At 40.0% G+C, this 15388-nt stretch overlaps 1 protein-coding gene across 1 annotated transcript; it reads left to right on the top strand.

The window, feature by feature from the left end:
* The first annotated feature begins 2286 nt into the window (after positions 1 to 2286).
* Positions 2287 to 14030, top strand: fend (forked end). The gene is made up of 4 exons (XM_036820563.3): positions 2287 to 3352; positions 10108 to 10155; positions 10902 to 11144; positions 11932 to 14030. The coding sequence occupies exons 1-4, from the start codon at positions 3128 to 3130 to the stop codon at positions 12340 to 12342; spliced, it is 927 nt and encodes a 308-aa protein (XP_036676458.1). The 5' UTR covers positions 2287 to 3127; the 3' UTR covers positions 12343 to 14030.
* Positions 14031 to 15388: the final 1358 nt, after the last annotated feature.

Below are 15388 nucleotides of genomic sequence, written 5' to 3'. Positions count from 1 at the left end.
GAAGAGAGTGCTCTTCTCCTCTTTCTCTTGCGATCATTTCGACAGTTCACCGTTATGTTGCGACAAGGCTAACGGGTTTTCCGCGTTCGCTTTGCGGCCCTTTTATTTATTGGATGGCCGCCACACACAACAACAAAAACCGCAAAATGAAAATGGAAATTCAAAGAGCGGCGGAATGAAATGGAAAAGGGGGTGTGGGAATGTTGAAAAAGGGGTGGCGTTGGGCGGAGGGCTAAAGTAAACGGGAGTTTGTACCAAAAAGTTGAGCACTGCAAATGGCTCGCCATGGGCGCATAAATTTCGAAGCCACCTTGTCTATTTTTTTTGTTTCTCCTGTCGCTATGGTTTGTTGCTGTTTTCTTTGCGGCCATTTCTTTTCATATTTCGTTTTTTGGCAATTTCCAACATGCAACATGTTGCAATGGAGTCATAAGCCGAACCCCAAAACTTTTCCCGGGACTCCCGAAAAAAATAAGTCGGGGAAAAAATGTTTTTTCGCCTGGATCCACTTCCACTTCCTCTTCACTTTTGTTCAAAACAGTCCAACTTCCATAATTCGAAAAAGATATTATGTTCTTAAACACAATTATAAAGAAAAGCAAAAAAATGAATGATATTTTTGAGTTTTGGATGCTCAAAAACCTCTGTATTTTAGTTTTACCTTTCAAATATAATCATGATAGTCACTATATTTGGATTTTCATAGGTTAGATTTCAGGGATCTGTTATTAAAATGTTCAATAATAGAAAGTTTGACTGTACTTAAGTTTTCTTTTTTTTTGAACGCGGGCTCTTCTCTAGCTTTATTAACGTTTTTGGTGCTGTTGGGGGATGTTGGGGGGTGGCTCTATAGGGGCTATATGGGGGTAAGAGGTTCTGATATTGTTTGCTGGCAGCGCAGTCTGTAATATTTTTGCCGCATAAAAGTCAAAATATGCAAATAAACTTGAAGTAGGAGCGATGGGGATGGGTATAGAGGATGGGGCAAGGGTAAGGGTAAGGGTAAAATGGAAACGGGTGCTTTACTTTATGCATGGGGCGGCTAATACGGTAAAACAGACATAGGAAAACAGACTAAAACAATGGGACGGAGCTGAAATGGAGATAGGGGGAGCGTGGCTTAAATAATAAATGTAGTACACGCTTTGAAAGAATTTACTATACTTTGGCAAATGGAGGTTATAAAAACCTCCGCACCACACACACACATGTTTACTGGGCATCCATATACTGTATGGTATAAATAAACAATGCCCCTATGAGGTGGGCAATAGGGGGCTAAGGGCTAAGGGCTAAGGGTAGCGGCATTTCCATATTGTTGCTATAATCAGCGGCCGCTTTGATTCATCTGCATGTCCGCAGTGGTAGTGGAAAAGGTGGCGGGGGGAGGGGCAGGGGGTTTCGCCAGAAAGAGAGAGGGAGAGAGCAGAACCTTTGGTTTTGGCTTTCTGCTTTGCCACCCCAGAATCATCAAAGAGCTAACCCGGGAGCTAACCCAAACCAAAACCCAATCGAATCCAACCCAAGAGGCCGAGCCCAACCTAACCCCCCAACCCCCTCTTCGGAATATTAATAAGGTGCATTTCAAAAGCATAAGACAGTAAGACAATTTTTTTTTGGTAAGTATTCTGTGTACCATCCTCTTTTTTAAGGAATTAAAAACTAAAAACTTACCGTTAGTTTTTCTAACTTAACCGGTATTGTGTATTTTATAAAATATAAATTAGAAGCTTCCTGTTTTTAGAGACACTTACTCCAAGAATCCTTGCAAACTTCGGTCCAAGTGGCTAGAGCTACCTTATGCTTATGAAACACACCTTACAAAGCACTGGACTCAGACTTACAGACTCCGCTGCTTCACAGGCGCGTTCGATGCAACATGTTCGCTGCTCGAGTTTGAGGGCCGTGCTCGCAGAGATGCTCAAGGACCAACCACAACTGGCTACTTAAAAGAATTACTTGAAAAAATATTTGATTTTCCTCAGAAGTTGTTTGAAATGAAATTTATAAATGAGGTTTTGTTCGATGATTTGTAATAAATGTAAATGTAAACGTACTTGTTCAAAACCTAGGCAGAATCCCAAGCAATGTTAATGACTGTTAATAATTATTATTGTAATAAGCGTCAAATTTTCTATGTCACGAATTGTAAGATTCAAGGCCATACATTGGTAGCTTTCATGACGCGCTCATCTCTCTTTTCTAGCCAAATCTAGCTATAGCTGCAGTGGCTGCTGCTGCACTGCTCGATTTCGGTTCGGTTTTTGTGCTGTCTGTTTTCGTCGCGTCCATCCATTCCGTTTTTAACCCTCGACGGATTTGGTTGTTCTGCGGAATTAGAATATTGATATTTCGCAGAGCTCGCGTATCGTATACAGCATATTCTCTTTACGTCGCGTTCTTCGTCTTCCGTGTGTTTGGTGTGTGTTTTTGTTATTGCCGTCGTATTTTTTTCGGGTGTATATTTAACAAACGTTACAATTACATTTTTTTCACGTGTGTTACTTACTGTTATACTGCCAGTGTACTTTCGGTACTTGGTACTTGGTACACAAATAACAAAGTCAAACAAATAAAGCAAGTTAAAGAGGACACCGAAAAACAAAAATAAATAAAAAACGAGCTTGCATTTGTTGTTGTTGTTGTCGCGCAGCATGTGGAGTTACAGTTAACTGTAACAGTTAAAGGGGAGCAGAGAAGGTGGTGCAGAAGGAGGAGTAGGAGAAGGTGGGGAGACAAAAGAGCCTGTGGAGAGGACAGGAGAGGAGAAGGAGACGGAGGAGAGGATTCACTGCTCCGCTTCACTAAATGCAGTCGACGCTGCGATTATTATGTGCCAGCCCCAACAGCAGCAACAACAACCACACTTGATACGAAAATAAACAAACAAAATCAATCAATTAATCAATCTGCTGAGCACACCGCTCTCCACGCCCACACACAAACACACACACGCGCAAAAACACACAACACAACAAAACACACACGAGTCAACGCCCACGCCCATTGGAGAAAAGGAGGGAGTGGCAGGACAACAACAAGAAAGGAGGAGAAAGGAGCAGAGAACAAGAGCAACCAGGCGAATAGAGGACGAAAACGAGAACGAAAACGGAGCCGAAGACACAACATGTTCAACTCACTTGTTTTGATGGCCTGCGCCCTTGCCGCCCTCTCCTACGCCCAGGAGGCGGGGCCCGCTCGATCCAAATCGCTATCGTTATCGCTATCGCTATCGGCATCGGCATCGGTATCGAGTCCTGGAGCAGATCCAACATCCCCCGCCCCAGCCCCCGTCACTGCCCCCTTTTCCGGCAAACAGCTGAACAGATGCCGTCAAAGTTGCTATCAGCAGGTAGGTCCAACCTTCAGATAGCAATAAGAGTAAAAATAAGAAACACCAGACTCATAAACCCCAGGCCAAGACCCAGACCCAGACTCAATGCTCAGCGCAGAACCCAAGATAAGGCCAAGAACCCGGATCGGATCCGTTTCGATCCCAGAGTCGTTTGATGGACAGTTGTATGCCCAGTTGAGCGGCAATATCACCAATAGGGTATTTCAGTGGCTACACAGGGAAAAATAGACTCCTGCAGTTATGAAACCCTTAAAACTAAATTCCAATTTAGAAAAGAACTGGAAATTAATCTTATATTCTTTAAAGATACTTCATTTTGAAATGGTAATATAAAAAAAGGGCAGCTGGTAGAATATTTTTTTCCATTTCTACATGACTTTTCAAGTTCTCATATTAATTAACAATGGTACATTTGCATGATTTTGTTATTTTTCATTTCTTTGTAGGCTTCTTGGTACGTAGGTTTTTAAGGGTACTGCATAATTCTTCCTAATTTATTCATACTTTCGAAACCGCATTTCTTAAAAGATTCTTTGAGAATATGAAAATGTTCAAGGCTTGGAGGAAGCTAATGAATTTTTATTATTAGTCCACTATAGTTTTTTCACTTTTCCTGTTTAAAATATTTGTAGTCTCAAACCAAAGAAATTAAGAACCTATGTCTGATTCAAATACTTGATTAAAAACTCTAAGGAAACATATTTCAAAAGACAGCGACTTTTCCCAGTCACTTTGAGTGCATCGGTCTCTTCCGGCCGGGTATTACCTAATGCGATTAAGATTGCCCTAATTGAGGTCATGCCGAATTGGTCTCGGACCCACCCCGTTCTTTCTCCGCGTGTAGGGACAGTTGTTGTGCCCTCCGTACGACACCGACCTTCAAAGTTAGGTTAGGAGACAGGAGGCTTTGACATCGACATCGACGTCTACCGATGACAATGACAATGGTTCCAGCTCGAGTTCGTGAAGGCGACGTCATTTCATTTTTTATACCCGCTCCGCTCGCTGGGTCTTTTATCTTTTATCTATGGGTTGACATCGCAGCTATTGCCGCTGCTGCTTCTGTTGCCGGTTGTTATTGTTGTTACCGCTCAGGTAGTCGCCGCTCGCTAGAAAGATGTCAACTGGGTGGTCGAGCGTCGCTAATAGAGATCGGGAATTCAATTTGAGACGGCCATAGACAATGGCTAAGAAAAGACAACCAAAAAAGCAACCCAAGGAATAAAGCTCTCGGATCTCTCGTATCGAATTTGTACAAAGCTGTCACAGATGGATGGACGACGTTGTCGAAGAACTTCAGTTGAAATGCCCGAGCAAGATACAAGGTACCTTTTGAAAAGTAGAGCAGGTGGTGAGAACAATGGGATCTAAAGAAGGAGCTTTGAAAAGTGACCGCGAAAAATCAGATACAATTGAAAATTAAATGAAAAGATCTAACTTAAGCAAAGTAAATTAATCTGACTTTTCAAAAATATTATGAAGAAATATCTATCCGAAAAATCTTAGATTAAATAAATGGAAAATCCCATACCATTGAACTCACCCAATTAATTGAACTCACCGCAATTCCCGGTTGATACTTCTCTAAGTAAAAGAACCGACAGCAAATAAGTGCACCAAACTAATACCCAACTAATCAATATGAATAACAAACTTTTCAACCAACAAATCGAAGTTGAAAATGCCACTACAATCGAACTGAAACTAAACTCACCCCCTTTTTCAATACGCTGAGTTGACACTTTCTTGTGTTTTCCCCCCCAAATACAAACTTCGAAACCCTAGGGATTCAGTTTCCCCTCCATATTATGTAACCGATCCGATCCCCGTCGTAATATTTTTAAATATACGTCCCCAATGGATTGAAATCAAGACGGCGATATGTTTCCCAAAGATTTTACCATTTCACCAGTTGATTTTTAAATGCGTGACTTCCTGGAACCGCTACGATCTGTCAGCGATATCGGAAACAGAGGGTGGAGTTGGAGGTTGACAACTATGGATTGTTAATAAATTTCAATCAAATGAAATCAAATCAAATTTTCATATCAATTCGTTTCGAACGAACTCCTCCCCAAGCTCGCAATCCAAAAGTACACATAAATCAAGTGGGAAAAACACGAGAGTATAAATATCATCTCCGATTTCCAAGTAAGTCGAGCTCTCTGTGGCGACGAGGTGTATGGGATTGGGTTTTTGTTTAGAGTGGTGGGGAACTGGGGAACTGAGGAACAGAACTGAGTTGAGCTGAGCAGAACAGAACGGAGCAGTCAACCCAATTGACTCGAGGAGTGCTCATGAGTGCTGTGGCGACACTTACAAAGAAACATGGGATGAAACTCGAGAGGCCAAGACTCTCGGACAGTCTACGGCACTCGAAATCGTTCTAGGGAAACGCCAAGTCTCATCCAAATATAGAGCCAAAGTCTATTGATTTAACTCGGGGGAAAAGCAGCTCAGCAATTTGTCAAAATATAGTTCGGTAGCACTTATAGTCTTAATAGATGGTTATAAAAGGTATAACAATATCTATAACTTTAAATTACTCGAAATAAGATAGCACCAGCCTTTTAAATTGGAAATAGGTAGTGAGTATTCAGATCTAATAGATCTAAAAACGTATGATATTCGTATTGAAATGGCAGATGTTCGCTATAAATTTTTTCTATCAACGGTTCTGTTCCTTCAAAATGGACTGGGCTTTTCGGCTTTAGCTATGCCAATTTTTGTTGATTATTTAGTCCGAAATTAGAGATTTTAGGCACGAAATACTTAAGCTTTCGCCTGTGTGCTGTCTGCATTCTTGATCACTGTCATCATCTCCATCATATATGCCCTTTGAAGTCCGCTCAAGAGTTTTGGATGGGTAGATGAGGACGTGGATGTGGATGGGTGGTGATGGTAATGCAGGATGCCTCACCTCGCCTCGCCGAAAGTCAAAAGTTTTTAGGGGTTGCAGGCAGGGCTAATTTCATGCTCGCTTCGCAGGACTAACTGGAACTAATCCACCCATCCATCCAACCATCTATCCTTTCGTACAACCCCCAAAACGGAGAATTCGGAACTGAGTATTCTGGAACCCAAGAACGGGGAATGCGAATCCGAATGCGTTGCTCAATCAGCGCCAAATTAACACCATGGAAGACTTTTCCTCCTTCACCCTGGATGTTGGACGTTGGGATGTGGATGTGGGTGTGGGTGGTTCGATATTTGGGTGCTCCAGTGGTTTGGGTGCCCGGATGGGTGGATTTTTCGGGTGGTTCGACGCCCGGAAGATTCGATCTTGATGTATATGCGAGGCACGTAGTTTGGCCGCTGCTGGTGGTGGAATCATCGAATATATCTACGTATGCGTACGTGTCTCATAAAAGCCGCTCAAAAAACTGACTGACTGACCTAACTTTGGTAATTTATGTGGCCTACGGAGTCATGTGCTCGGTTCTCACACTTGCAAAAAAAAGAAAAATTGTATACATAGACTAGTTCAAAACTCTACAAAGTCATGGCGTAGAACCATCTCTAAGAATATTTCCATACCCTGTTTTTATTTTTGTTATTGTTTTGGTATTTCGAAACCCATACTTTGCTTCGAATTAGCATATATTTTGGATTGTTTCAAAACTATTATGGGAATGGCTTAAATTTTCGGAAACAAAAGAAAAAATAAACCTTTTAAAGAAACAAATAGAGGGATTTACTGAATTTTGTATATCCACTACCTGCGATGAGCAAATGTTTCACCTCCATGTACAAACAACTTGGTCATCAAAGGTGATTTTCGCATTTTAGGTGGAAGTTTTGACACCATTTTTCCTCAAGTGCAGTTGAGCCGGGGTGTGAAATACCAGGGCAATTGCATGTAAAAGTTGTCGCTGCCTGCGTTTAATTTATATTATGGCCCAGACACATTTCGGGCCAGGTACTAAGGTCTCGAGACGGTGGAAAGCGAGGAAAATGGATGGGAACGACGGAAAGTCGGGGGAAAGCCGACGCGTCGGCCAAAAGATTTGCCAGTTCAGCGTTTTCATTCAGTCATTCGGCCATCCATTCATTCATTCATTCACTCGCTTATTCATTCATTCTGTACGCCTTATTGTTGTTACTTATCGCCCAAGTTGTTTCAGGACCAGGTCCAGGCCTCATCCGCATACCCATACCAATCACAATCCTCCCCTCATCAACTACATCGTCTACATCTTCAGAGGCCAAAAATTCAATTGAGCGGAAAATATGTTGTCTTTGCGATTTTCCTTTTGGCATTCGTCGTTTTTATCTGCCACAACTGCTTGGTTTTGGCCCTGGTCCTCCTTCTCCTTCTGCTCCTGCTCCTGCTCATTTTCCCTTTCCGTTTCCCTGATTTTACTGATTTTCCTGCCTTATTGTGTAATGATGACAAAGTGCCGCCGTCAAAGTTGGCCCAAAAGGTGATGGCAGCCATTGTCCAGCGGGTTTTTCCCCCCAGCCGGAGTGATGGATGATCGATCCAGATGCAAGTAGCTGCTACATTTGCAGAAAGTACGGATGCACTTAAGGGCTTAGAGGGCTGGATAGCATCGGAGTGGCTTAAGGTTGCCACGGAACGATTGGGCGGGGTGATAGAATCGGAATAGCTTAAGTTCCAGAAAAAGAAAACGATTTAGCTGCACAGCAAGAAATAAAGATCCTTGAACACAGATAGTTAGCCGGATTTGGAACTAGAAAACTGTTTCAATCTAATATGATTACCGATTTTGCGAGAGGAACAGGAGTGATTTAATCAGTAGCTGTAATTTAAAGTCAGGTTAGATTTAATTAAACGGAGATTCTATATCTGACATTATTTGTGAAACATAGTTTTGATCAATTTATATCAGAATATAATAATAACAGAATATATTAATCATTCGTAAAGGTAGATTTAATTTAAGAAAGGATCTATCATGATAATATTTATTTCAGAAACACAGTTTTGATCTATTTTTATTACAATATAATACTAACAAGACTAGTAAAAATTCGAAATCACTGGAAATATAACCCTAGAATGGCAGGGGTTTCAGTAGCGTAGCCCATAGTCAATTAAACAATTATAATTCGCAGCTCTAGACTGGTTATTTTGATAAGGTTTAATTTGTTGCTATGAACAGTGTGCACATGTTCATGTTAAACAAACATAAGGGTGTAAGTGTTAGCAGCTATTATTATTATTGATTTTCATTTTGGTTGAAACAACTTTGTTGAGAAAGCAAACAATCGTGACATCATTCTAAGCTACATAAATACTACAAAAAATTGATTTCATTTCAAAATCAAAGCTCCTAAAAGTCCAAACTTCATGCATAATTTCGTAAAGAATCGGGTATACAATTCAATCACATTCCCAAATTAACTAGTATGACCAATCGAGTGAGATTGTAGATAAAGATTTCATAAATTCGATGCCGGCGAATGCAATAACCATAAATCTAGCTTGCACCAACATTAGGGTTACTTAACCCTCCCCGAAACTTAAACCGAAAACGAATGCCCATAGAATTGAGATCCGTTTTGGGACCGCCTCGTTTGATTTTTTTAATATTGTAAATTCCGAGTCATAACAATTTGTCACGCACCCATCTCTAATCGCTGTCGACTCGTTCCCTCATTTATCTATGTGTCTGTCTGCCTGTCTGTTTCTCTGCCTGCTCATTCATAAAAGGACTGCGAGAGGGGTGGGGTTACTGGTCCAGGGACCAGGTTCCTCAATCCTAAATCCTCAATCCACAATCCTCGGTCCTGTTACTACCACGTACTGCCCGCTGTTCTATTTTGCTCCGTTCAGTTCAGCTGTTTTGAGACTAAGGCGACAGTTGACAAAGGCTAAGCAGGCAGTCCGGTCTGATCCCGATCCTCCTGCCCCTGGCCCTGGCCCTGGCCCTACTATCCTCATCCTTCTCATCCTGTCACGGCAATCCTCCTCATTATCCTCATAGCCAGGAGCGTGAAATTTTCAATTCGCCATAGATGAACACAAACGTTTGTGGTCATTTACTTGCATACACAAACGGTCGAGAGAATAGCACAGGGATTAAGGAAATTGCTCAAAACACCAGGCAATTAACCAATGTATGTCCTTCACCACTAAATGGTCTATTGATTTTAATATTGGGATTAGAATATTCTGTTTATAATAATATAGAAAACCAGTTTTTTAAACGATTTTCTAAAATCTTCTGGGTATTTTATATAGATTCCATAGTTTAGAAATACGTTTGATCTTTCTAGAGATTTTCTTTACATTGTTTTTCATCATACTTAACAGATGTTTTATTTGTTCTTCACCACTAAATGGTCTATTGATTTTAATATTGCGATTAGAATATTCGGTTTATAATAATATAGAAGTCCAGTTTCATAAACGATTTCCTAAAGTATTCTGGTTATCATATGTACGATTCCATAGTTTATAAATACATTTGATCATTCTAGAGATTTTCTTCACATAGTTTCTCATCATACTTAACAGATTTTTTATTTGTTCATACTATTGCGACCGCTGCTGTACATCTACATAGACTTCTTTTTTCTGCCTGCTTTGCCTTTTATTACAAGTTACAAATTTGCGTCTATTGTTGAGGCCATAAGATAGAGGATGGGGCGAAGGAGGCTGCTGATGACTCCTTGTTGTTTGTCCTGGCAGCCCGGGGTCTTGGTCCTGATTACTTTTTCCTAGCTTACTTAAAATTCGATTAGGCCACGCCCACTAACTAACTTTGTCCTGTCTCTCTTTGCAGCTTTCCAAGGACTGGCATTATTGTAAGGATTCCGTTGATTGCACAAACGTAAGTATCTCCATTCATGTTTGTCTTTGTGCGACAGCCTAACGATGTCATTAACCCATTAATGTTGGCTTAAAACTGGTCGGAAAAGTAGTAATTCTCCAAAAATGAGACTACATATTCCATTGGATGAGCTATGATCAAAAGTATGGCTGGTAACTTAGGAGATTCAGAATTGAATTCAAAGCTTTTGAGCTGGATCTAAAGTTTCATTTTATAAGAGGCCAAAAAATGTTGTAATCTTTAATTTTAAATCATTTTAATGGCAAACACACAACTTTATATGCCATTTCGTTTTTAACTTGATTACTTATAATAAATTTAACAATTTTAAAATTCCTCGAGAGAAGTATCTTTTCAAATGCTCGAAATTAAATCTACATTTATTATCGCCAGCCCGGCTGCAAAAAGGGTTTCCGTCGCACCAAATTGCCAACCGTAAACATTTTTAGGCACTTACACGGCAGGGACATGAATTATTCCAAAATGAAACAGCCAGGGCCTTAATGGGTTAAACGCTGTCGCTTGGGGGCCAAAAGTGGCAACCGAAGGATGAACAAATTTCATTGCCTACCTGCGGGCGCGCCACATAATTACAAGAAATAATTGACAAATAGCTAACTTTCCTTTCTGTGCCCCCTTCCTTTCCTTAACGCTTCGTGCCCTGCCTTGGGCGTTGTCCCTGCTGCTCCATCTGAATACTGAAAATAATCCCCCCATCTTCATCTCCATCTACATCCCCATCGCAGTGCTGCCAAAAGCTGATGGCTCCCTTTGAACTGAGGATACTGAAGGCCCAGCGCCAGGAATCGCTCGTCCTCACGGACATCGGCTGGGATGAGATGATAGCGAACGCCTCGCGCCAATGCCTGATCACCTGGGAGGTGTCGGGAGGCGGCCTGATCGGCAACCTGCTCACGGACACCGCTCGGGCGGAGCTGTCCTTGTGGCCGGACACTGTCTACAACATCCAGGTCAAGTGCAAGCACAAGGTGAGTTCACACATGGTGTATAACTTGGGATTAAGAACAGGGGCTATACGATATTCATTTTAAATCGGAGAAGCAAAGAAAGAACTATAGTTAGTACAAGGAAAGATGCTCTAGGGGTTGCGAAAATATTATCGAAAGATATATCACTACTTTAATAGATTAATATAATAGTATTTATACAGTATTTATAATATTTCTTTATTAGGGTTAAGTAAATCAGTTATATAAAGGTACTTAGTGAGTTCTGTCTTGTAAGTACAAGAAAAGATGCTCTAGGGGTTGCGAAAATATTATCGAAAGATATACCAGATATAGATTAATATAATAGTATTTATACAGTATTATAGTATTTCTATATAAAGGTTAAGTAAATCACTTATAAATGGTACACAGTGAGTTCTGTCTAGTAAGTATAGTAAGTACAAGGATAGATGCTCTATGGATTGCGAAAATATTGCCGAAAGATATATAAAGATATATATGGATAATATATAGGGGCATTACATTAAAAGATTAAGATTAAATTGTTTCTACAGTATTAAAGTATTTCCATATTAAGGTTAAGTTAACTAGTTTTGAATGGTTCACAGTGCTTTCATATCATATCAAGAGATTTCTGGGACAACTTTTATTGTTGAGTGGGTGCAAGACTTAACCATAAAATAGAAGATTAAAAAATGATGACAAGATGTAAACCCGAGTAGCTAGTCCTATCTATCTCGAAATGTCTATTTTTTATTCATCACCTAATGAAACTATATTATTTTTCCTCCCTTATATCTAATAGCTCACTGGCGTGATGCGGCGTTCGATCAAACTGAATGTGGACACCAGCCAGCTGGTGGGCACGACAACGACCACGACCACCACTCCGAGCACTCCAAGTGGCCAGGAGAAACCATCGCCGTCTGTGGACCATCCAGATACCGTGGAGCACTCGCAACGCGTTCACAGCCGACCCACGGATCGGGTGTATATAATCAGTGCCCTGCCCACGTCCAGCGAACTGGGCGGAGTGGTCTATCCAGCATTCGGGGCCCTGGCCTTTTTCCTGTCCCTGCTGGTCATGTTCCTCTTCCTGCGTCCGCAGCGCAAGCGAATCCCCCTGGACGCGGACAGTGCGGACACGGCAACGTTGATAGGTCGGACCTCGGGCTCTTCCAGGAACTCGCTGGACGCCTCCACGCTGCATGTCTAAGGAGGAGACGGCGAATCGAATCCGGAGAACTTGTAGTCGTATATATATATATATAGATGTCTGACTATGTGATATTCTGCACCCCAAAAAGCGAAGGACGCGAAAACAACTGTGTACATACCCCCCAACCCCGAATACCACCCATCAACGCGTTAGTTAGCCCCATCCCCAAGATAAAGACACTGGATTGCGGTTCGATTTAATGATGATAACGTAATGATGGATCTGATCGAACCGAATCCAATCGAATTGGAAAATCAAGCAACGTTCGCTCAACTAAGTTTAAGTTTTATCCTCTGCCATTCGTAGATCCCAATGCCAAACCAGCGCAGTCATATATACACGCATGATTAACATACATAGCTCTATATACATACATATACCAACTATATTATACATTTAACGCATTTACTATATACATATATATCATAGTTATACAAGCAGACGCAGATAAAAAGATACAAGTGCAGATCAAGATAAAGATACAGATACGTTTACGGTTACGGTTACGGATATAAATATATATTATATTATATTATTATATTATATTATATATATTATATTATAGACTAGGGGCCAGCGGCCAACCAACTACATACACCAAACTAAATGCAACAAATTGCTACAAATTTTTTGTCAATCGTCGCCGCTCGCTTGCAAACATACAAACAAATAACAAAAAAAAACATTTGTTTTTATCTCAGGTTAAAAACAAATTAAAACCAATTAATACAAATACAAAATATCATGCATCTCTTTTCCATTTTTTGTCGTCTTTAAACTTAAATGAAACATAGTACATAAAAGGAAAGCAAAACATAAAATGAATAAGGAATAACAACTTAACAAGAAAAACCACTTAAATCAAAAGTAAATATTTTTCAAAATTTTTAAATGTTTATACCTAGACAACTCAATTGAATTAACAACAAAGTAAACTATTATAACAGACTTACTGTACTTGAGAATGTAAAAGCAAAGTAACAAAGTAACTAACTAAAGTAAACTATGGTTAATACGGTTAATTAAAGATCTAAGCTGAGAAAACTTCGCTACGCAAAATGCCTGTAAATATTTTAGCCCTAATTTATTTATATATATTTAATGATCCATTGTTTTGTTAACCTATGCTTTTAAGGAGGCCTCAGAAAAATGAAGGGTTTTCCAGAGGGGAAGAATATGGTTTCTTAACTTCAAAGAACTTTTTTTTTTACATAATAAAAAACAAGTTAATATGATTAATGGAGTGTTCCTGCTTTTGATGTTTCTAATGTGTAAAAACGGATGTTTTTAATGTCTGCTCCAATGGTTGTAGTATGAATTAGTGAATTTTGATAAAGTATATCAAAATAAATGCATGTACTTTCACATCCATTTTAACAAAAACCCAACCAATCTTCCCCCAATGGATTCTCTGGAGTGAGACCTTTGTAGAGTCAGAAACCATTGCCATATAACATAGTCCTAGTTTAATTATAGTTTAGAGATCCAATTGTGTTACCTCTTTTTTTTTTTGTGGCAGAGACTCGTTAAGACTAAATACGGAAAATGCCAATCACATTTTAGATATGTACTGTGTATGAATAAATTCGGACGAGGAGAATGGAAGCGGAAGTGCGGTACCCTTTCAACATTTATCCTTTATTCGTTTATTATGTAAATATAATTTGATTTGTTATTGCAGCTCATTTTTGGCTACTTTTATTTGTTACGGGTTGGCATGGGAATCCACATATATACAATACAATACATACGGTTGTAACCCCCTCTATAAGCAAAGAACTAAGGCATCGATTTTTGTGCCCCCGTTCCTGTCTTCTTCTCGGTTCTCGGTTCTCTATACTCTGTTTTTCCCGATTTTTCCCCTGACGTCGTCCTCCCACTTATCATATAAATTAGAGTTGGGATATGCAAATGCATTCAAGGAGGCAAGGGGGTTGATTGTGTAAAGGGGTCGTGTCGATTATGAGAAACTTCTTTTGGCTAGATGAAATGGAAAAATTCCTTTGCCGCAGCCGGAAAAGTATTCTCTGAAGAATTTCCGATTAAACTTTTCCTTTCTTCATTTCTTTGCCAAAAAAAAAACAGAACTCTCTTTTTCGGCTTCAAAACTTTTTCGTTCGTTTCTCTGGGTTTTTTTCTTTTTGTTTTTTTAATTCCTTGACTTTTTTTTTAAATTTAATTTTTTTGTTGCCTTTTCTTATTTTTGGATTAGCAAAGGGGGTTGGCTTTGGTGGCCACTTGGCTGCCATTAGATCCGAATCCCCTTTTTGTTCAGCTGTTGTTGGCTCGGCCACTTCAGCATCCCCAACCCACTCTGCATTCTGAAGCACTTTTTATAAACCAAATTAAATTTATATGCCCCTACAGCACCCTCCCCCACCCCCTGCCTACTCTTAACCCCTGCTCGCCGATGTCTGTGTTGTTTTTTTGTGGGCCAAGCCAATCCCAGGCTCTCGAAGCTGTCAACTGCCAATTAGCTGAGCATTTTTCAACATTTTAAATTGTCTTCCCAGAGTGCGTGGTGCCCCTCCCCTTTTCCATGGGGCTGATGCAAGGGGGGGGGGGGGGGGGGGGGTATTAGGTCTGGGCGACACTTGAGTGAGACGTCCAAGCGATTTTGCTTTTATAACCCCAATACCCATTAGGGACAAGGGCATGTCCACTGAAAATACCCCTTGGAAAAAGAGTGCATGTGCATGCTCTGTATTATGACCATCATCCTACAACGTAGGGGTTCAAGACCTGGCAAAGTCAATTTTTATTTTTTCATAAATAACATTTTTATTCAACCAAGTGTTGTTAAGGGATCACTGTACTTTAAGCTCCATTTCTTTATTTCCAACTACTCAACTAAAATCTTCCAAATATATACATATATATATATATAGAATATTCTTAAACAAAAAAAGAATACAACTAAGTGTGGACTGAAAAACGTGTTAAACTTTGATTCCTTTAAATGTACATTTCAATCTTTTCCTATTTTTTATAAAACTTATTTCTGAATGTTTTCAAATAAATGTAAAAAAAGAAATATCAAAAT

This window comes from Drosophila suzukii, chromosome X (assembly GCF_043229965.1).
Source record: "Drosophila suzukii chromosome X, CBGP_Dsuzu_IsoJpt1.0, whole genome shotgun sequence".
In the NCBI taxonomy this organism is placed as follows: Eukaryota; Metazoa; Arthropoda; class Insecta; order Diptera; family Drosophilidae; genus Drosophila; species Drosophila suzukii.
This window is presented reverse-complemented; position numbering and strand designations above follow the sequence as displayed.